The sequence below is a fragment of the Dama dama genome, chromosome 14, assembly GCF_033118175.1.
Source record: "Dama dama isolate Ldn47 chromosome 14, ASM3311817v1, whole genome shotgun sequence".
NCBI classification, from domain to species: Eukaryota; Metazoa; Chordata; class Mammalia; order Artiodactyla; family Cervidae; genus Dama; species Dama dama.
In genome coordinates this window covers 50909120-50932659 of record NC_083694.1, presented here as the reverse complement: position 1 = coordinate 50932659, position 23540 = coordinate 50909120, and the positions used below count along the sequence as shown (strand labels likewise).

The following is a 23540-nucleotide window of genomic DNA, read 5'->3' as shown; positions in this document are numbered from 1 at the left end:
TATTAAAAAGCATGTATTAAACAACTACTAATTTGCCCATTATTCTTTTACTTTGTTTAGTTGCAAATGAAAGTGTTAGTTGCTCAGTCATGTCCGACTCTTTGTGACCCATGGACTGTAACATGTCAGGCTCCTCTGTCCATGGAATTTTCATGGAACATACAAGAATACTGGAGTGGGTTGCCATTCTCTTCTCCAGGGGAATCTTCCCAACCTTGGGATCAGACCCGGGTCTCCTGCATTGCAGGCAGATTCTTTACCATCTGATCCACCAGGTTGGATGTACTCAAAAAACAATTTGGAAAATAAAAATATTTCTTATTTCAAGACACCTTTGCCAATGTAGTTAAATAAATTGATTTTATCTGATCACACACTTTTCATATATTTTCACAAAAACCCCCAGTGCTGTGAATTATGTTCATTGAATTAATGGGAAATCTCTGCCAGGGAACTTAATTGTTAACACCAGCTCTTTACCAAACCAGACTTTCCTTCTCTCAGGAGTCTAACTCTATTTCAGTTCAAAATGATGAATTATTACACGTCTTCTTGAGAATTCTGATTCTTCTGAATTCTAATTCTGACACGGATTTATGGATCTGGCCAGAGTCTTGTCCATGAGTTTGGCTCCTGTTTGAAACAAGGAGTCCTTGTTTCTCTTCATCCTCCCTTCCTTTTTGTCTCTCAGGGCTCTCCTTCAGAGCCATGAATCTGGGTCAAGAGCCAGAGCATGGAAGAGGCCAGGTCATAAAATTGAATCAGTCATCACTCTGGCCAGGAGACCCGGGTTCAGTCCCTGGGTCGGGAAGATTCCCTGGAAAAGTATATGGCAACCCACTCTAGTATTTTTGCCTGGAGAATTCCATGGACAGAGGAGCTGGCAGGCTACAGTTCATGGGGTTGCAAAGAACCAGCTGTTGACTGAGTGACTAACACTAATGGTCCAGTTCAGTTCAGCTGAACAGTTGTGTCCAACTCTTTGCTTCCCCATGGACTGCAGCACGCCAGGCTTCCCTGTCCATCACCAATTCCCAGAGCTTGCTCAAACTCATGTCCATCAAGTTGGTGATGCCATCCAGCCATCCAACACTAACACTTAACACTGCTCAGTACGAATTCAGAATAACCTATCTGGGGCCAAAATACCCCAATTCTAAAGCTAGATTTCACCCTTCATAGAAATATCTCTACAACAAGAAAAAACATAAACTCTTCAGTGGGTTTATTGTGTTTTAGTGTATGTGCTGCCAAAGCGAGCACTTGGGTTTATGGCATTTTGCTCATAGGAGGTTATACAGACACCATCTCAAACTGTCTCTCACTTGTCCTTGTTTGTTGTTGTTTAGTCGCTCAGTCTGTTCGTGACCCCATGGACTGTAGTACCCCCACCCCCATCCCCGGTCTCCTCTGTCTGTGAAATTTCCCAGCATGAATACTGGAGTGGGTTGCCATTTCCTTCTCCAGGGGATCTTCCCAACTCAGGGATCTAATCCATGTCTCCTGTATTGGCAGGTGAATTCTTTACAGCTGAGCCACCTGGGAAGCCCTTAAGGGGTTTTACATCCTTTAGGCAATGCATCATTGAAGGATGAAGGAGGATTAAGAGGCTTGTCTTCCCACAGCAAAAGAGAAGGAAAACAGTTGTGGAAGAGGAGTATATACATGTTAGCAAAGAGAACACATGTTAATTGGGAAGCTGAAAACTGATACCCTTTAAACTTTCTTGTCTGCCTGTGTCCCCTTGGTCACTGCTGCCCCCAGTGTTGTGCTTCCCCACTTGGAAGGCTGCTACTCTGCTCCATGGACTTTTTTTTTTCTTTCATAACCCTCAGCACAACCTTTGCATAGCTTATTTATTTCCTTGTCTATTATCTGTTTCTCCTCAGAGTCTCCGGTGGCTCAGACCTTAAAGAATCCATCTACAATATAGGAGACCCAGGTTCAGTCCCTGAATTGGGAAGATCCCCTGGAGAGGGGAATGGCAACCCACTGCAGAATTCTTGCCTGGGAAATTCCATGAAGAGAGGAGCCTGGTGGGCTACAGTCCATGGGGTGGCAAAGAGTCAGACATGAATGAGCGAATAACACTACCCCAATGGAAGAGGTTCAGAAATATCCATCTGGATGCCTTGCTCCCTGCCATGTCCCTGGAGCCTGGAACACTGCCTGGTAAACACTTGGATGTTCAACAGATCTTACTGAATGAAAGAATAAATCATGTGTCTTGTAGCTCCCTGCTGTCAGCGCTAGTAATAAAAAGGTGACCAGACTCCCTAGCTCTTCTAAGAAAAACAGTTAAATCCCTCCATCTCCTAGAAACTTCCCTGTGCCACTTACCCGACTCCCAAACCCTGTGAACATGCTGCTCCAATGTAAGGATAGTCCTTTCCCTGTCTGAAGGCAGCTGGGGACACGATTAGGGGCTCAGAGGTTCTGACTATTGCACTGCTAACATAAAAGCTGTTTGCTTCCAGCTTTATTAACTTCTAAGCCTTTTCCTGTTTTCCCATTATGGCCAAACCCAACTCTTGGCAGACACTAAAATCCAAATTTTTGAATTAGATTCCTGAAGGTGATTAAAACAGATTTGGGACCTCAACAAAAGAGATTTCAAACTACCAACAGTATCTAGACGATTCCAAAGAAACTATGCCCCATGGAGGAGGTGGGCTGGGGTCTTGTCCTGTGCATCTCTTGGCCTCATCTCTGGCAACCGCACCGTCTCGCCTGGGCGGGGGATTCCAGGCTGGCATAACACGAGGTCTGCGGTGGGGCTGCTGTCATTGCCAGGCATATGTGCAGGAGCTGGCAGAAAAATGGGTGAAGTTGCTGGTTTTTTTCACTGACTCACAGCAGCCTTGCCCACCAGCATTTTCACAAGTCCACTTTCCATTCAGGGAAACTGAGAGAGAGAAAGACCAGGATTGATGTCTTCAAGGCCACCACCCTTCAAGAGAGCAGTAAGATAAACACCAGCCTCCAGCCCTGCCCCAATTTGACTTCCCAGCCTCCCACACTGAGATGCATTCATTCAGACTGTTTGCCAAGCAGTGCTGAGTCTCCATAATGAAGAGCCCTCTGAACACACCAATGAAAGGAGCTTTCTGTGTATATCAGTCTGAATTGTAAAAACATCCTTCTGCCCCAATGCTTGTCTGTCCGTTAAAAACTCAACATTGATCAGGAAAAAAAAAAAAAAAAGAACAAGCCAACAAAACAAAACAAAAAACAAAACGAACAAAAAAACGGACTCTCTGCTCTCAACACATTAAAGGAATCAGCAACCCTTGTCTCCCAACCATCCAACATACCTGAATTCAAACCCATTGGTGGAGTCAGTCAGCTTTTTCTTTTGGGTGGGGGACAGAGGAAGGGTTGTACATAAAAAATCAATTTGTTGTTGTGAAAAGAAAAAGTTTCCAGGGGCCTGTGTAAGTTGTTTTTGCATTTCTTTGGTGCGGTGTGGAGCCAACATCAGATTCTAAGTATGTCAAATGGGGCGTTTCATCTCCCGGGGGAAGAGGATGTTCACACCCAGGCCAGGCCAGTCCAGTTCAGAGCTCTCTATTCTCCTGGAGTGTGTGGATCCCTCTCCGTGTCTAGCAGAGAGGCCCAAGGCTGCTCCCACACCACCTCCCCCATAGGATAACAAAATTCACAGGAGCCTGTTGATCCACAGAGCTGAATGTTTTCCTTATTGCTTCAAGCAAAAGCACCATGCTTTTAATTGACTAGGGGAAAACTGTAAAGTGAAGGGAAGTGAAGTCAAAGTTACTTAGTTGTGTCCAACTCATTGTGACCCCAGGACCTGTAGATGTCTAGGCTCCTCTGTCCATGGGATTTTCCAGACAAGAAAAATGGAGTGGTTTTTTTCCCCGTTTCCTCCTCCTGGAGATCTTCCCAACCCAAGGATCAAAGCCTGGTCTCCTACATTGCAGGCAGATTCTTTACCATCAGAGCCACTAAGGAAGCCTCAGACTCGGGAAAAACTGAACATCGGTCCTCGGCCCAAGACAGAGGCAGGGCCCTAGATGAATGACAAAGACTCAACTTTTCTCTACCAAGATGAGGGATAATAGTGGAGAGGTTGATGGTATGTGAGGTGAGATTGATGGTAAGGTCAGCTAGGGGACAGCCAGGTCCAGGCAAACCTCACATCTTTGCTGTTGGGCAAGCAGTATGTCCTGAATGAGCCAGTTAATGAGTTACAACAGTGAATGAATGACAGCATAAATCCTGAGCCACTGCGAGACCAAATGAAATTATGAAATGGCTATAACGTGTCTTTGGCATCCCAGAGCTTTTTATTTTTGTGCGCCTTCTTCTTCTTGGCAATATCCAAGAAACTGGTCTTGCTGTTAGTCACTCAGTTGTATCTGACTCTTTTGCAACCCCATGGACTGTAGCCCACTAGGCTCCTCTGTCCATGGGATTTCCCAGGCAAGCATACTGGAGTGGATTGCCATTTCCTCCTTCAGGGGATCTTCCCAACCCAGGAATCGAACCTGTGTCTCCTGCACGGTCATGCAGGTTATTTACCACTGAGCCAACGCAAGAAGCCCTCTAGTCTCCTTGACATCTTATCAAAACCTGCTCTTTGGAAAAGAAGAGAAAGTCATTCACAGCTAACTCTGCCACACTGATAGTGCTACATGCCATCTTCATATGTATACTTGCAGTCTCAAAGGAATCAGGTTTCTAAACGGAATGTAAGCTAAGAAGTTAATACTGTTTATGGAACTTTCAGCTCTTAGGCAGTTTGTAAGGAGACAGAGGTATGCACTGAGATTTGGAGAGGTACCCTCAGGGCTTTTCCAGCATCCCATCCCAGAAGCCTTACAAATCACCTGATCATTTTGTCTTTGCATCATCAGGCTGACTGGAGGTTTATCACATGCTATTGACTCACCCTCCTGGCTGCGTTGGGCTGGGATTCCTCAGTGGTGAGGATCTTCTAGTAGGCCCAACAAAATCACAAGTCTCCTTTCACAAATACTGATGGAGAACATGCCAGAGGAAGATGAATGTATCAGCAAGCTCCTGACTGCAGGGAGCTCAGGATATCCCCTGCCGCTGTTTAGTCATTAAGACATGCCTAACTCTTTGCAGTGACCCCATGGACCGTAGCCCGCCAGATTCCTCTGTCCATGGGATGTCCTAGGCAAGCATACTGGAGTGCATTGCCATTTCCTTCCCCAGGGTATCTTTCCAAGCCAGGGATGGAACCCACGTCTCCTGAATTGGCAGGTAGATTCTTTACTGCTGAGCCACAAGGGAAGCCCTGAGTGGGATGAGGTGATGCTAACACTGGGAGGAGATCCAGCCAGGCAAGGGGACAGGGTAGGGTCTTCAAATTGTGGATGCACACAGCTTTCCTCAGGGGCATGCCATCAAGGGATGGAGTCCTCAAATTCTCAAGGTTCATAAGTTTTCCTCTAAAACTCCTGGGGAAAGGGGATGCCATTGTGATAACCCTTTCGCCACTTGCAAAAGAAAGGCAGCTCCCTATCCATCCTGAATTTTATTTATGGAGCATTTTTCTGGGAGGAAAAAAATCTCTTTAGCCTCAGGGTACCAGTGTGATAAACTGTCTTTTCTCGTTTTTGTACTTTCTCACTTAGAAGTGAATTCAACTGGTTCTACACTTAGTGAATCCTTGCCGGGCATTTTTCTTTCACTCTTCTATAATTTTAACTATAAACTATGAAGAAGATCAATTTTTATGGTGACCTGTTTTCTTTCTTTTAACTTACACCACAATGTTAATCACTAGTTTCTAGTCTGATAGATGCTATTTATAAAGGAATAAACCTAAATAATTCTTAAATAAAACATTAAAATTTAGCACATGTTTGAACATATTCTGACCCTATGCTTAGCAAAAGGAGGTTTTTGGTCATCATTATAATGCCCTTTGGGTGGGGTATTAATTGACTTTTAAAATTACAATGAAACTTAACTAGGCAGCTATTACTCTTACATTAGGGGCTTCCCAGGTGGTTCAGTGGTAAAGAATTCTGCCTACCATTGTAGGAGACACAGGAGACAAGGGTTTGATATTTGGATCAGGAGGATCCCCTGGAGTAGGAAATGGCAACCCACTCCAGTCTTCTTGCCTGGAAAATTCCATGGACAGAGGACCCTGGTGGGCTACAGTCCATAGGATTGCAAAGAGTCAGACACAAATGAGCACACATGCACTCTTGCATTAATATTCTTTCTGCTCTGAATCCTTAGTGAAAACGTATGCTCTATTAAATATTCAAAAATTGTGTACTGGTTTTATTGTCAAAAATCTGTGGAGTATTTTAATGGCCAATAAACTTTCATGTTAAAGAAACATCTTTTATGAGGAATTTTTGAAAAGAAATTTGGACAAAGTAATGTAATAGTACTAATAATTGACTGAACTGGACTTTCCAGGTGGCTCAGTGGTAAGGAATCTGCCTGCCAATGCAAGAGATGCAGGTTGGATCCCTGGGTCAGGAAGATCCCCTGGAGGAGGACATGGGAAATCCAGAGTCTCACCTTGCTCATGCACCTGCTGGTGAGAGTGCCTTTGGCTCGGGTCGGGGTGTTATGAATTTAGGATCGGGGTCCTCAACAAGGGAGGAGTTAACACTCACGTGTTGACGTTGTGAGATGACATCAGGGGCTGTGTGAAAATGCAATGGTCTGTGTTCATCCAGCCAAAAATGCACACCTGAAGCTAAACATGAGGATGGATCAGACAAACCCAAACTGAAGGACCGTCTACAAAGCAAGTAGCCTGTCATCTTCAAGAAGCATCAGGAAAGATAAAAAGAGGCTGAATCAGAGTTCTGAGATCTGAAGACGAGTGCAATATGAGGTCCTGTATCAGATCCTGAAAAAAAAAGTCCATAAAGGACATTATTGGTACAATTGTCAACATTTGAATATGGACTGTGGATTAGACCTTAGTGCTGTTTCAGTGTTAAATTTTATGATTTTGCTAATCCTGTGTTTACAAAAGAGAATGTCTTTGTCCTTAGGAAATTCACTTCCAAACATTTAGGGCTAGAGCACTTGATAATGAAGCCAATATGCAAGCATTTGTAAATACAGAGATAACTGATAGCGCAAATGGAGTAAAAGACAAATTCATGAATCTAGGTCAAGGGTATATGGGAGTTCTTGAACTGTTCCAGCTCTATTGTAAATTTGAAATTATGTCAAAAGAAAAAGTTGCAAACAAACATACAATGAAATCTTAGCATATGATAATTTTTCTATATTCCTGTTTTCCATATTTCTTTTATGAGTGTATATTTTCATAATAAAAATTAATACATGTACACCATTTAAAAAATTTGTGAGTGATGCTGACACTTTGAAGTGTAACTGGACAATTTTCCAGGTCTTTTATCAAAAAACATCAAGATGTATGGTTAAAAATTTATAGGTAAATTTTTTCATGATCAGTGCGCTTATTCATTATGTCATCAAATCGCAACATGATTTTTTTTCCGATTACAGTCAGACTTCATCTTATTTCTCTTTATGATGTGTTTGATATATTCTTCTGAAATAGCTTGGGTGTCATTAGGGGGGCTCCAAGGAGTTCTGATAAATAGTCCTTCATGTCTCAGTACAGAGCAGAACTCAGCGAGAGACAAAAGTGATAGATAAGAAGTGATTTGTTAGAATAGGACACGTGTTAGGTTTACCTTTGGGTGGATGAGGGGTTGCCACACCCCAAGAACTTATTGAACTACAGTTCTATAATCAATGGAAAAGTTGTGAGTGGGGGGAGAACTTTTGCCTTCCTTGAGTAGATATCATGTTTCCATATTAGCTCCTCCTCCAGGTTGAGCAGGGGCATCTTCTTGTCACTACATGGTCAAGATAGATCCACAAATTACTTTTTTTTATGTGTGCAGAAAGCATGTCCTGGGGATAATTAACTTGATGACACCAAGGGGCAGATTGTAAGGCTTATTCTCTACTATTGTTTTATTGTTTGGGGGGTGGGTATTGTGCAAAGAACATGTCTTATGAGTCAAACAGCATGCTTGGAGTTCACTAAGTCACTGAGCTCACTAGGCAGGATATAGGTCTCATGCCACCATATTTTCATTGTTTGGGGGCATGTCTCGTGCTTCTGTTGTAATTTAGTTGCTAAGCAAGGTAGCTTGATTCTACTGTTAAGCAAACCAATCTGGCTTTGATGCAAGTGATTTGTTCTGCTTTATGAGTCAAGCAAGGGCTTCCCACATGAACTTGCTTGCCAGTGCAGGAGATGTAAGAGACATGGATTGGATCCCTGGGTCTGGAAGATTCCCTAGAGGAAGGCTTAGCAACCCACTTCCAGTATTCTTGACTGGAGAATCCCATGGAAGTGGAGCTTGGTGGACTACAGTCCATGGGATCGCAAAGAGTTGGACTGAAGTGACTGAGCATGTACACATGCACAAGTCAAGCAAGCCCACATTGTTTCAGAATTTTCCCATTACTTTCTTGAGTGATCATTAATCTTATTGTAGTCTCCCAAAGCCCTCTAAAGTTCCATCTCTATCTACAATTCCCTCGTGGGGTTTCTAAGCTAATTATCTCAGTCATGTCCAACTCTTTGTGACCCCATGGACTGTAGCCTGCCTGGCTCCTCTGTCCATGGGATTTCCCAAGCAAGAATACTGGAGTGGGTTGCCATTTCCTCCTCCAGAGCATCTTCCTGACCCAGGGATTGAACTTGTGTCTCCTGAATCTCCTGAACTGGCAGGAGGATTCTTTACCAGTGAGCCACCTGGGTAGCCCTGCTACTGCTGCTAAGTCACTTCAGTCGTGTCCGACTCTGTGTGACTCCATAGATGGCAGCCCACCAGGCTCCCCCATCCCTGGAATTCTCCAGGCAAGAACACTGGAGTGAGTTGCCGTTTCCTTCTCCAATGCATGAAAGTGAAAATTGAAAGCGAAGTCTCTCAGTCGTGTCCAACTGTTAGCGACCCCATGGACCGCAGCCTACCAGGCTCCTCTGTCCATGGGATTTTCCAGGCAAGAGTACTGGAGTGGGGTGCCATTGCCTTCTCCACTGGGTAGCCCTACTTCCCATTAAAAATATACCTTTTAACTCTATGATGAAAAAAGAGTTGGAATCTGCTTTTTCAAAAAAGTTCTAGGGAGTCAAGCAGAATTGTGTGCTGTCCATTGAAACAGGGCATATGACAATTTGACAGTAGGAGGGGTACTCAACATTGAGGCGACTCCTGGAGAGAAATGGGGTACTCTGGCAAACACAGGTAACCCCGTGGGTCAGAAAGCCAAGCCAGTTCCCCAGTAGTGGGATGGCAGGAACCAGCCACCTGGTGGGGTCTCGATGTGGAACACTGGTTCCTGAGTAGAACTGGGAGATAATCAGGTTTTCCAGAAGGGACCCTGGGCTCAGGGAGCCAGACAGGGGTCCAAGAGACTCAGGAAGCAGACTCAAAGTGAGGGTTGGACTAGCAGGGGATGAGTTCATGCTGAGTCCCTGTTCAATGGCCTAAGGGTTTCCTTAGGCCAAAAGGAAGCAATTCCATAGAGCCCATGTCAATGGGCATCCCTGGGGACTTCCCCAGCAGTCCAGCGGTTGGAACTTCACCTTCCAATGCAAGGGGTACAAGGTCTATTCCTGGTTGGGGAGCTAGGGTCACACGTGCCTCACATCCAAAAAGCCAAAACATGGAACAGAAGCAAATGTTGTGCCACATTCAGTAAAGACTTTGAAAATGGTCCACATAAAAAAAGAACCTCTGCCCTGGAGGCTAGGCCTGGCTGAGGGTTCAGGGGGCATAGATGGTCACTGGAAGACATGAGAGGTTGAGAATCAGGTCAGGTCTGGCAGAAAGACCATCACAGCAACCAACTGTAACCACAGCAATAAACTGCAGCCGTAGCAGTTCTACTCTGTGAACTGTGCATAGAACCCTCCAAAGTGGGACTAGCACACCATTTCAAAGAAGCAGAAACTGAGGCTCAGGTTGATTGAGGCCACCGTGGAGCTGAATTGTGATTCCTAAACACTGAGGCTCTTTCTAGCCAAGTGGGTTCCTTCAGTCCCAGCACAACTCCCCGCCCCCCACCCCACCCCCACCATCCCTACTCTCAGCTTCATCCCACACTCCTGCTAGATACATTTTGAGCCCAACTCACTCACCTAAGCCCAGCATTTATCCCTGAGCCACAGAGGTGCCTTTAATATCATTTTTATCTCAGCTCTGGAGCCGTATGTGTTGAGAAGCAAGAGAAAATGCTGAGAAGTCTTCCCGGAGAAGCTCTGCCTGCTGCCCTGAGACTGTGCAGAGGCCTCACGGAACAAAGGGCACAGCAGTGATCCTAACACTCATTCTCCAGCATCCCTCAGGGAGGAGGGTCCCAGGCTGAGGGCTCTGGCTCTGCTCCTTCTGCATCTCGGTCCCCCACCTGAGGGTGTGGGAGAGGCTCCCACTCCTTAGAAGTGACTTATAGACCTCTCTTTCCAGATCCTTAAGCAAGAGAGCACACTATCCAACAGGTTCAGGTCTTGCAACAGAGGGATGGTGGCTCCACCTGTCATTCCAGGAGACCCGGGACAACCTGTGTGGTCTCTAAATCAGTGGATCTCCAAGTGGGGCCTGAGAACTTGTTAGAAAGGCAAATTCTCAGGTACAACCCCGACCTGTGTGTCAGAAACTCTTAGGGTGGGGTCCGGCTCTAAGGGTCTTAAATTTTTTTTTCCCCCAGCATCTTAATCTTAACCAGGCAAATCTGATGCACACTGGCTTTGGAAGCCCCGTGGGCAACCATACTACTTTGAAAATCTGTTTCCTTGGATGCAAAATGGGTATTATCAGTGTTCTTAGTGCAAAGGGTATCTTGAGGTTAAAAGAGATAATTCCTAAGGTCCTAGAGTTCCTGGTTAAATGTTAGCGTTATCTCACCAATTACCATTCTAAGAGTTCAAGCTGTTTCACAAGAATGTAGGAATCTGGGGCTTTCCTGGTGGCTCAGTGGTAAAGAATCTGCCTGCCAATGCAGAAGACATAGATTTGATCCCTGATCCAGGAAGATCCAGGCAGGCTGGTTCAAAATTGGCTCAAAAAGAATGTCAAGGCTGTATATTGTCACTCTGTTTATTTAGCTTCTATGCAGAGAACATCATGTGAAATGCCAGGCTGGATGAAGCACAAGCTGGAATCAAGATTGTCGGGAGAAATATTAATAACCTCAGATATGCAGATGACACCACACTATGGCAGAAATTTAAGAACTAAAGAGCCTCTTGATGAAAGTGAAAGAAGAGAGTGAAAAAGCTGGCTTAAAACTCAACATTCAGAAAACTAAGATCATGGCATACGGTCCCATCACTTCATGACAAATAGATGGGGAAACAATGGAAACAGTGACAGATTTTATTTTGGGGGGCTCCAAAATCACTGCAGATGGTGACTACAGCCATGAAATTAAAAGACGCTTGCTCCTTGGAAGAAAAGCTATGACCAACCTAGACAGCATATTAAAAAGCAGAGATATTATTTTGCAAACAAAGGTCCATCCCGTCAAAGCTATGGTTTTTCCAGTAGTCAAGTTATGGATGTGAGAGTGGGACTATAAAGAAAGCTGAGCACTGAAGAATTGATGCTTTTGAACTGTGGTGTTGAAGACTCTTGAGAGTCCCTCAGACTGCAAGGAGATCAAATCAGTCAATCCTAAAGGAAATCAGTCCTAAATATGAATATTCATTGGCAGGACTGATGCTGAAGCTGAAACTCCAATACTTTGGCCACCTGATGCAAAGAGCCAACTCATTGGAAAAGACCCTGATACTGGGAAAGAGTGGGGGCAGAAGGGGAGGACAGAGGATGAGACGGTTGGATGGCATCACCGACTCAATGGCTATGAGTTTGAGCAAACTCCGAGAGGTGGTGATGGACAGGAAGCCTGGAGTGCTGCAGGCCCTGGGGGTCAGAGTCGGACACGACTGAGTGACTGAACTGAAATGAATGCAATGACACCAATAACATGCATGAACATGATGGGGAAGTTAGTTCAGAAATTACCCTATCTACAGTTTTGTCTTTACATTTCCAACCCCTGCGCTCTCCAGGGTCTCTTCCTCTCCTTATTTCAGGTGTCAGCGCCTAACTGAGAGCCCCAGGACAAGAATTCACCTGGGAGATTGTTAGAAATTCAGAATTTCCCCAGGAAGCTTTACAGCATTCTAACAGCGATTGACTGGGTCGAGGGTGTTTGAGAAGGGCTGCAGGGGGTCTCTGTTTATGAAACATCCTTGGGGTTTTTGCATAAGGAATTCCCTATGGGTCTGATTACAATCTCCCCGTAGGATTCTTATGACAAAGTAAATTTGGAATCTAGGGATTCGCCTTCTCCTAAGGATCCGGAAAAAAATTTTTCACCCCAGGATGGAGATTTGGGGCATTCATCTTCTGGCTCTTTTTGTTGAATGGAATTTATGGCATCTGGGAGTGGACCACCTTTCCAACGCCTCCACTTAAGATTTAAAATTTAATTCCAAGAGTTCAAAAGGAAATAAAACAAATTCTCTTCTTGTTGCTAACACCCAGTACCTGAGATCAGAACCAGTAAAATGGGGATTAGGGGGCCAAGGTCCGGGATTAGAAGGGACGAGCCCCAGCTGGAAGTGCCCACAGGTTGGTGACCTGGTGGGTCCCTTTGACACTCTTGGGCTGTGGCGCCCCACCGACTGACTGCGCGGGTCTGTCCTGGGTCCCAGCCCCTCAGCGCTGTAACCAAAGTGGGGGGAGGCTGGATCGCGCGCTCAGCGTTTTCCCCACAACTGCCGAATCCCACGAGCCTGCCAAGCTCCCAGCCAGCTCTCTAGGGATGCACCCCCGGGTCCGTACGCCAGCCAGAGCCCGCCCGCCAGCCAGAGCCCGCCCGCTCCCAGCCCCCAGACAACGGGGCAATTTACCAGTGGGAACCGCCTCTGGCCCACCCACAGGAGGACGCCGCATTTTTTTTTTTTTTTTAATGCCATCAAATTCAATTATTTACAAGAACAATCCCATGCTTGGTGCTAAAATGACTGGCCACACAAGAAAGTTTACTTCTTATAAGAAGAAAAACCCACGCTTGTGCCTTACTCTTAAAAAGAGAGAGAGAGAGAATAATAAATACAGTTTAAAAATTACCCCCCAAAATCGCTTATTGCATGCGCCCCCTTTCCCTCTAGTCGGGGAACAAATAGAAGCCAACTTTGCCAGGGACCCATCGGCGGGTCCTAGCAGCCCCCGCAGCTGTGGCCTTGTAACTTTAAACCTGGCCTGAGGTCATCGTTTCCGCGCTGGCCAAGCACAGGCAGGGGGCGGTCCTAGCGAACCCGAGACTGGGACCACCTTAGCGCGCGGACTCTCCCCGCCCTCGCCCTCGTCGGGAGAGATAAATGCTGACTCCGATCCGAAAGTTCCCAACTGCAAAGTTGCTCCGCCTGCTGCCATTGCGAGCGTAGAAACTTGGGGGCCCCTCCCGCGCTGGGACTTTTGCTCCCTGCTTTCCAGGCCCCACTCTCGCGCTCCATCAAGGGAAGGCCCCTGGCTACGGAGCTTTTTCATCTTTCCCGCAGCCCAGAAACTAGCTGCTCGGCCCCGCACCCCAAAGAACAAGTCAGCTAAGAAAAATGTGGAAGGTGCCAGTTCTGTTCTTCATTTTGGGAAGCGCATCGTTCTGGGTCCTGGCAGAAGGAGGTAAGGCCAGCGGGCGGAGCTCCCCGAGCAGCTAGCTGGTGGGGACGAGCGAGCCGGGACTTGCGGGTTTCCGGGGCCTGGAATGTGAGGTTGCCTGGGGGAGCAGAGGGGAGCTGGCAATGTGTGCGCGCCGGAGTCTGGAGGGCCCGGGAGAAGGAGAGACGGCGGCTTAGCGGGTGCCAGGTCCCAGGCGAAGAGCTGAGTGGGGTGCCAGGGAAAGATCCCGAATCCACAGGTAGCAGGTGGGGAGCAGAGGGTCCCTCAGGGATGACCCACCTCCTGCCCACCCTTGCTGGCTCCCAAGAGACAGAAGGCTAGCAGCCAGGCGCCTTCCACTGGCGGCGCTGGGATTTTCTCCAGGGCTCTGTATTGGAGGCGTGCTCTTGGCGTCAGAAGTACTGGCCCCATGGAATTGTGTGGGTCGGGGATGAGGGTGGGATATCCCTGTGTAGCAACGGCCTCCCTCTGGGGGCTGCCAGTCTGTAAGACAGCACGTTGGATACACTCAGGACCACATCAGTGGGGATTCGTTATCCTCTGTAGAGACGATAGTGTGTGGGGATAAGGACCGAACTGGGGGGGTCCTGATTGCATGACTGAGTGGCCCATTATTAACATTGATGTTTAAGTTCCTTTGGGGCCATGTGTGGAACTTGGCCAACAGTGTTAATGACCGCGTGTTGGTGAGTCCTTAGACCTTCACTTCTCTAGATCTGAGAATGGGGACGCTGCTTGCCCATCACTCGCATTATCTCCTCCTTCTTCCCTCTTCTTGCCTTCTTGTCTCCTCCTCTTGTCCCTTGCTGCTGTGTTGGTAGCCTCCAGTCACATTGGTCAGTGTTTTCTTTTTCTTGGGTCTTTATTTTGATCTGTTTCCACAGTAGAATATAAACTCCTGTGGACACAGCTGTGTCTTCACCTTGATCCCCAGGGCTAAACAATATCCGGCTCTTAGTAGTTGCTCACTGAATATTGGTTGAAGGCATTGTAAGCTAACTAGGGATCTTTGGAGCTGAAGGTTGAGGAAATGAAACTCTTTTACATTTTCCAAATTGAGGATGGAGGTAGGCCTGGAGCCAGAGGAATCCTGCCTGAAGGGAGGGGCTTGAAGGAGCCCTCCGCACAAAGACAGTAATACCCAGCTCCAGGCCGGTGAGTGATTCAGGGTGTGTTTCCCTATGCGGCGCTGCTTCATGGAGACTGTGCTGTGCATGCGTGTGTGTTCAGTTGTGTCCCAACTGTTTTTTCAGCCCATGGACTGTAGCCCAGCAGGCTCCTCTGTCCATAGGATTTCCCAGGCAAGAATACTGGAGCAGGTTGCCATTTCCTCCTCAGGTGATCTTCCGGACTCAGGGATTGAACCAGGGGGGTCTCCTGTATCTCCTGCATTGGCAGGCGGATTCTTTACCCCTGTGCCATCTGGGTGGGAAGCCCTCTTTTTGCTGGGTGGTGAGCTATTCATGGTGGTCCTATCTTTGGAACTTCTCTCTCCAGAGCGACATACATGGCTCTGCATTTCAGTTACATTTCCTTTCTGGCCAGACTATGCAAATGACACCGTTTTGTGCTCAGCAGGGCAAGATGTGGAAAGCCCCCCAAACTAAGCCTTGTCCTAGCTCTGCTCAGGAAAGAGGGCCACTGGGTGGCATCCTCTCCCCTCCCCCAGCCTCCCCCGCTCCCCTGCAACCCCCTTGCCCCGGGGAAGAGTTTAGCTGTAATTATCTTTAAGCCAATTCTGAATATCAAAGGTACTCCTAAAAAGAAGTAATAAAAAAAAAATAGTTGTGGCTGAAAAACCAGCCACTTCTAGTAATAGCAACTCAATTGGGAAAAACTGTAGCACCCTGGCCCCCCTCCCCAGGGGCTGTGTGTCAATGCAGAGTTAAGGCTGCTGGCGAAGAGTCGAGTCCCAGGAGGGGTTTTGTCTGAGGATAATGAGCGAGGCAACTTGAATATGGATGAATAACTTCTTTGAGCTGAGCCATTGTGGGCTCTGGTTGGGTAGCTGAGCTAGGGGTAATTATGGTGATGAATTTTATTATCCTTCTCTTAGGAGTCTACTCCCTACTGGGCTTCCCTCTTCTAAAGTTATCTGGTTCAGTTGTACAATCTGGTCCTCTGGCTTGAGATGTCCTCTGGGTCTCTTGAGATGTCAGTGGATTTAAAGGAGCTCGGTGGTCCACACATCTGGCATTTTCCTCCACCATCAGGCCCCACCCTCACTCTGAACTTTCATCCAAGACACGTACGGGGGCCGCTCCGTGAGATCGTTTATTTTGTGAAATTCTGCAGGCCGCTGCTTGCTGAAAACCCACATGTGCTTTTTTCCCGGACCAGTCCACCCAGGATTAATCATGCGATGAACAAATTTCCCTGTGCTTTCCCCAAAACTCTTGCCAGTTTCGGAGGCTTGGAAATCTTCATGAGTTGCTTAGAGTTTTGTTGCTCTTAAGGTATCTCAGGTCTGTTAGAGCCTTCTCGAGGGAGGCTCTGATGACACTGGCATGTGAGATCCAAGATAGCATTTAATATAGAAAAGCACATTTCTAAAAAGTATCCTAGCATGAGAAGGCTAAACTGGGACATGGCAAGAGGGAGGAACCCAGGCTGATCAGAGGTACGTGGCAGCCGCCGCCCCCTCACCCCCACCCCCAGGCCTCTGAAGTGAGTGACCAGTGAGTAAGTCTATACCGAGAATTACAAGGACCCCAAACCTTGGCATGAAGGTGGATGGTGTGACCGAGTGGGAGGGACACTACCTCTGTCCCATTCCCATCCCCCTCCACATGCCAGGAATGTCACGGTTCCCTCATTAAATCATCATGCATCCTTAAATTATACATTATTATCTTCAGAATATGCCAGAAGTGAAATTCCTAAAACGGGCCTAACTCCAAACCTCAAAGCTTTTCTTTTATTTTTAACCTGCATTACACATTGGGGGAAAAAGAAAGGTTGAACTTGAAATTAAAGGTTAACCTTGCTTTAAACTCCTTAAACATGAAAACAAAAATTTTTCAAGGTATATCAAGTTCTTTACATTTAATACTTACCGTAATATTCCTTTTAGAATGAAGATGTCAGGTACATTAAAATAGGATTTGTTCATGCATTCCCCAAATAGAAACTCAGCATCTCCTGATATACTGGATACGAAATTCTAAGCACTTTTGAGGAAGGCACACCTAACATAAAGCATTGCACTTCAGTCCTTACCAGCAAAACGATGAACGTGTGCTTTAAATTCCACTGGCTTATCTGAATATTTGTCATATTTCTGGCTTCCAAGAACAGGCGTGCCAGGTTACAGCTTGTGGAAATATTACGGGGGAGGATGTTGAGAGAGGAGAGGCTCATATAGCTGGCAGTACCCTTGTGAGACTTGAAGAAGTTAAATCAACTCCTGTAAGGCTCTCCAAGGACCCTCCCACTCCTTGGGTATTCCAAAGAAATACTCGGAGTGTTTTGTTGGAAGAGAATCAAATGAGTGGGGTCATCGGGTGGGCTACAGAGATAAATCTTGGGATTCCCACAGGGGTGAGCAAGAGAGATAGAAACACCTTTAAAAAAATTAAATATTTATTTTCTGGCTGCGCTGGGTCCGTTTCTGGACCCTAATTGCTGGACTAGGCTTTTCTCTAGTTGAGGTGAGCCGAGGGCTACTCTCTAGTTACGGCGCGCAGGCTCCTCATTGCAGTGGCTTCTCTTGTTGTGAGCATGGCTGTAAGGGGAGCAGGCTTCAGTAGTTGCAACACGTGGGCTCATTAGTTGCAGCCCCCGGGCTCAAAGGTTGTGGTGTATGGGCTTAGTTGCTCTGCTGCGTGTGGGACCTTCCCAGATCAGGGATCGAACCCACGTCTCCTGCGTTAGCAAGCTGATTCATTACCACTGAGCCACCAGGAAAGCCCTAAAAGCACCTTTTGATTGGAGTTCTGAATACCTTCCCTACTGATTTCTTAAAACCTTGGGGGAAAGGGAAGTGATGGGGCATTGTATCTGAGGGTTATGAAATGGAGCCAGGTTAGGGAGCAACTGGAATTCTGCCACCTTCATCCAAGGCAGGAAACTGAGGTGACTGTTTTCCTTCCCTCGAGACTCATCCCAGCGCCCACCAGCCCACCTGCTCCTGGCGGCCAGTCCCGGGCAAGCATTCCCTGGAGCTTCGACGGATGGGTTTTCCCGATTTTTCACCTGGCCAGTGCCTTTGCCTCAGGAACTGCTCGGAGGAGATGGCTTTAATCCTCTGAGGGAAATTTGTAGATCTGGCCACTTCATATGCCTACTTGTCTGAGGAGCTGCACACTGAGATTGTCAGGGCAACACTAATTTTATGTGGGGGCGGGGAACCCCACAAAACACAAAAACAACAAATTTAGCAGTAGGATAATCACCTTTCCGGAAGGTGACCTCTGTCCAGGGTTCCAGACAGTAAAGAGAGAATGTCACTGAGGCCTGGGGGAATGGGAACAATTGTCACTGTTACATTTGTAGCAGATAGGGAAGGGCCTCTAGAAGATGTGTCAACATTCCTGATGAGAGTATTTCCGTTAACTCATCACACTGTCTTCATCTGGGTGTTGAGACATGACTTACTTAAGCAAAATGGTGATCCAATGAATGGTATCCTGCCTGGAGGAGTTTGTCTGCCTAGAATCTAGACAGGGAGGGGAAAGGAGTAAGGACTAGATGATGTGAAACTTGTCCCGCCTGAGGAGTGCTTTAGTTACATATTTACTGAGTAACTTCTTTGTGAGTCAGGCAAGGTAAACGGTATCCTTGCTAATGGCTACTGTAAGGTGTCCTGTCTGTGGTTGAAGGGCTTCTGGTCTCAGTCCAAGTGCCCCTAGGACTGTTCTGTCACAGTCTGGAAATGTACTCTGTCCACATGCCGCTAGTCTTTGTTCTGTGTGCACCAGACAGCATTTCAGGTATTTCACTCTTGAGATGGGCATGCCTGGGATAACAAACGTGGATAGAGACCACTGAAGAACTATTTCCCTTTCTAGATAAGCTATTTGAATTCCTGGCCTCTTAAGAGCATGGCTAGAGTGAAAGGGTTTCATCTGATCTAGATCACTCTATAAGATTTTTTTTTTCATTAATTTTTATTAGTTGGAGGCTAATTACTTTACAATATTGTAGTGGTTTTTGTCATACATTGACATGAATCAGCCATGGATTTACATGTGTTCCCCATCCCGATCCCCCCTCCCTTTAAATATCTGAATCTGTATAACTAAAGGAACTAGATTCTGGATGTGTGGTGTTCACAGCAGTAACAATATGTTAGCTTGAAACGTGGAAGTGTTGCTCAGTCGTGTCTGGCTCTTTGTGACCCCATGGACTGGAGCCCACCAGACTCCTCTGTCCATGGGATTTCCCAGGCAAGAATACTGGAGTGGGTAGCCCTTCCCTTCTCCAGCGGAATCTTTCCAACCCAGAGATCAAACCCTGCGTTGCAGGCAGATTCTTTACCATCTGAGCTATCAGGAAAGCCCAGTAACCGGATGTTGTTGTTGTTCAGTTGCCCAGGTGTGTCTAACTCTTTGAGACCCCATGGACTGCAGCACACCAGGCCTCCCTGTCTCTCAACACCTTGGGAGTTTGCCCAAGTCCATATTCATTGCATTGGTGATACTGTCCAGCCATCTCATCCTCTGATACCCTTTTCTCCTTCTGCCCTCGATCTTTCCCAGCATCAGGGATTTTTCCAATGAGTCATCTGTTCGCATCAGATGACCAAACTACTGGAGCTTCAGCTTTAGCATCAGTCCTTCCAGTGAGTATTCAGGGTTGATCTCCCTCAAGATTGACTGGTTTGATGTCCTTGCTGTCCAAGGGACTATCAGGAGTCTTCTCCAGCACACAGTTTGAAGGCATCAGTCCTTTGGTGTTCTGCCTGCTTTACCGACCAGCTTTCACAACCATATGTGACCAGTGGGAAGACTATAGCCTGACTATTCAGATCTTTGTTGGCAGAGTAACGTCTCTGCTTTTCAACACACCATCTAGGTTTGTCATCACTTTCTTGCCCAAAAGCACCCATCTTCCGATTTCATGGCTGCAGTCACCGTCTGCAGTGGTTTTGGACCCAAGAAGAGGAAATCCGTCACTACTTCCACATTTTCCCCACTTCTATTTGCTATGCAATAATGAGGCCGGATGCCGTATCTTAGGTGTTTTGTTTTGTTTTTTTTTAATATATTTAGTCTTAAGCCAGCTCTTTCATTCTCCTCCTTCACCCTCATCAAGAAGCTATTTCCTCTTCACTTTCTGCCATTAGAGTGATATTATCCACATATCTGAGGTTGTTGATGTTTCTCCCTCCTCTCTTAACTCATGAGGATGAGCTTGTAACTCATCCACCCCGGCATTTCTCATCGTGTGCTCAGTGTATAGGTTAAACAAACCGAGTGACAGCAGACAGCCCTGTAGTACTCCTTTCTCCATCTTGAACCAATCAGTCGTTCCATACAGGGGTCTAACTATGAAACTATATGATAATCTATATAATAACACTGAAGAACTATTTCCCTTTCTAGATAAGCTATTTGAATTCCTGGCCTCTTAAGAGCATGGCTAGGGTGAAAGGGTTTCATCTGATCTAGATCACTCTATAAGATTTTTTTTTTTTCATTAATTTTTATTAGTTGGAGGCTAATTACTTTACAATATTGTAGTGGTTTTTGTCATACACACAGTGTGTGTGTGTGTCCTGGGCTCAGTTGTGTCCCGCTCTTTGGGACTCCATGAACTATAGTCTGCCAGGCTCCTCTGTTCATGGAATTTTCCAGGCAAGAATACTGGAGTGGGTTGCCATTTCCTCCTCCAGGGGATCTTCCTGACTCAGCGATCAAACCCGCGTCTCTTGTGTCTCCTGCTTGGGAGGCAGATTCTTTATCACTGCCTCACCTAGGAAGTCAGTGCTTAGTGTCAAGCACTTTCCAAGCCCTATTTCATTTAATCCACCCAACATACCTTGAAGATAGGAACTATTTGTATTTTATAGATGGGTAAAGAGGCTCCGAGAGGTTCAGTAACTTACACACAGACACAGAGCTAGTAAATGACAGTGGTGAGACTTGTCTCCAGGCAGCCCAACCCCAGAACCCACATCTCTAAACATGCACACAACAGCCAGCTCTTCTTAGATTGAGGCTGCCAAGGACTCTCAGAGACGTCAGCCAGTTGATTTCTTCAAGCAACTTTCACAGTTATTTGTTAGATATGTAATTCAGATTGAAGAACTAGACTGATATTGGGGTACCTAGTAAAAGGACATAATCCCTGTCCCCTCAAGCGTTTATAGAGCACATATGTTAATAAGAACTTAGAGTTAGAAAGGAGTCACATGTGGTATTGCGGTTCACACAGAGAGGCAAGGCAGATGTGTGTGGCGTATACAGATAAGAACAGAAAAGGTGGTGTAAACGGCATGTCCTGTGTGATGCACAGCATTACCAGATGCAGGTTTGGAGATGAGATTCTTGTGGGCCTTGGAAACTGGAAAAACCCTTTTGGGGGAGGATGGGACTTGATCTTGGCTGTGAAAAATGGTGGGGCTGGTTGGACAGGGTGGTAGGGAAGGGCATTCTAGGCAGGAAGGAGTGCTCAAGCAAATGCACAGAAATTAGAACAATCTGGAGTTTGTGTGGGAAAAAGTATGGGCATCCAGGGCTGGGAAAAGCCATGGAGGCTGGCTGGAGTCAAGGGTGTCAAGTTGGGGAGTTGCAGGAAATCTGTTTTTCTGTAGGTAATAGTCAAATGGGAGCAGAGTGGGCCATGAATAGTGGCTTTGGCGGCGGCGGGGCGGGGGGGGGGGGGGGTGGTGGGGAATATAATGATAAGGGTACCACATGGGATTGAATCTAGTTTATGGGGGACTACCAGTGTTGTTGCCTGGAGAATCCCAGGAATGGGGTCGCACAGAGTCGGACACGACTGAAGTGACTTAGCAGTAGCAGTAGCAGTCTGGGGGGAAAGGGAGAATCAGGAGGTAAAAAGACTGTGTAATGACAACACACGGGAGAATGAGATCAGATTTGGGGGAATGAGAGCCAGCAAGACTTACAACACAGTATTTCCAGGTTTCTTTTTTTTTTGGCTGTACTGGGTCTCCCTTGCTGCACGCAGGCTTTCTCTAATTGTGTCAATCGGGAGTGACTCTTTGTTGTAATGCACGGGCTTCTCATTGCGGTGACTACTCTTGTTGCAGAGCATGGACTAAGCACAGGCTTAGTTGCTCTGCAACATGTGGGATCTTCCCGGACCAGGGATCAAACCCATGTCTCCCACACTGGTAGGCGGATTCTTAGTCTCTGCCACCAAGGATCCTCCAGGTTTCTTATTATTCTTTCCTCATTTCCTGATTTCTTACTCACATCTTAAAACATTCATCACTGTATTAAAATTTTTTATTGATATGTAATTCTCATGTTGTAATATTAACCCCTTTAGAATAGACAGTCCAATGGGTTTTAGTATATTCAGAGTTATACAGCCATCACCACTGTCAGTTTCAGAATATTTTTATCACCCCTTCCTCCAAAACCCCAAAGCATTAGCAGTTGTTCCCATGTCCCCCCATCTCCCACAGCAACCACTAATCTGCTTTCTATCTTTATGAGTCTGCTTATTTTAGATATTTCATATAAATGTCATCATATAGTATGTGGTACTTTGTGTCTGGTTTCTTTTACTTAGCATGGTGTTTTCAAGGTTCATGCATTTGTAACATGAGTCTGAATTTCATTCCTTTTTATAGCTGAATAATACTCCATGGTGTGGCTAATACTGCATTTTGCTTATCTGTTCATCCATGGATGGACATTTGAGTTGTTTCCACTTTGGGGTTATTGTGAATAATGCTGCTATAAACATTCATGTACAAGTCCTTGTATGGGCATATGTTTTCATTTCTTTCAAGGATACACCTAGGAAGAGAATTGCTGGGTCATATGGTAGCTCAGGGTCTTCCCTGGTAGTTCAGATGGCTGGTAGCTCAATTGGTAAAGAATCCACCTGCAATGCAGGAGACCCCGGTTTGATTCCTGGGTCAGAAAGATTCCCTGGAGAACAGATAGGCTACCCACTCCAGTATTCTTGGCTGGAGAATTACATGGACAGAGGAGCCTGACTGGCTACAGTCCATGGGGACACAAAGAGTAGGACATGACTGAGCAACTTTCACTTTTACATGGTAGCTCTGGGCTTTCCAGGTGGCTCAGTGGTAAAAGAATCCTGCAACTCGGGAACATGGATTTGATCCCTGGATCTGGAAGATCCCTTGGAGGAGGAAATGGCAACTCACTCCAGTATTCTTGCCTGGAAAATCCCATGGACAGAGGAGCCTGACAGGCTATAGTCCTAAAGGGTTGCAAAGAGTCTGACACGATTGAGTGTGTGTGTGTATGTGCGTGCATGCGCACATACACACACAACACTCACACACGCTCTGTAGCTCTTTGTTTAACTTTTTGTTGTTGTTCAGTCACTCAGTCACGTCCAACTGTTTGCAACCCCATGGACTGCAGCACCCCAGGCTCCTCTGTCCTTCACCATCTCCTGGAGTTTGCTCAAACTCGTGTCCATTGGGTCAGTGATGCCATCCAACCATCTTATCCTCTGTCGTCCTCTTCTCCTGCCTTCAATCTTTCCTAGCATCAGGGTCTTTTCTAACAAGTTGGCTCTTTGCATCAGGTGGCCAAAATATTGGAGCTTCAGCTTCAGTTTCAGTCCTTCCAATGAATATTCAGGCCTGATTTCCTTTAGGATTGACTGGTTTGATCTCCTTGCTGTCCAAGGGACTCCCAAGAGTCTTCTTCAGCATCACAGTTC

At 46.3% G+C, this 23540-nt stretch overlaps 1 protein-coding gene across 2 annotated transcripts in view; it reads left to right on the top strand.

The window, feature by feature from the left end:
• The first annotated feature begins 13390 nt into the window (after positions 1-13390).
• Positions 13391-23540, top strand: part of PDPN (podoplanin) — a 35242-nt gene continuing 25092 nt past the window's right edge. The window contains exon 1 of one of the 2 annotated variants that reach the window (XM_061160715.1): positions 13391-13703. In XM_061160715.1, the coding sequence (XP_061016698.1) occupies positions 13637-13703 (67 nt within the window). In that variant the 5' untranslated portion in view covers positions 13391-13636. The remainder of the gene's footprint in view (positions 13704-23540) is intronic. The other variant, XM_061160714.1, reaches the window with a different exon arrangement.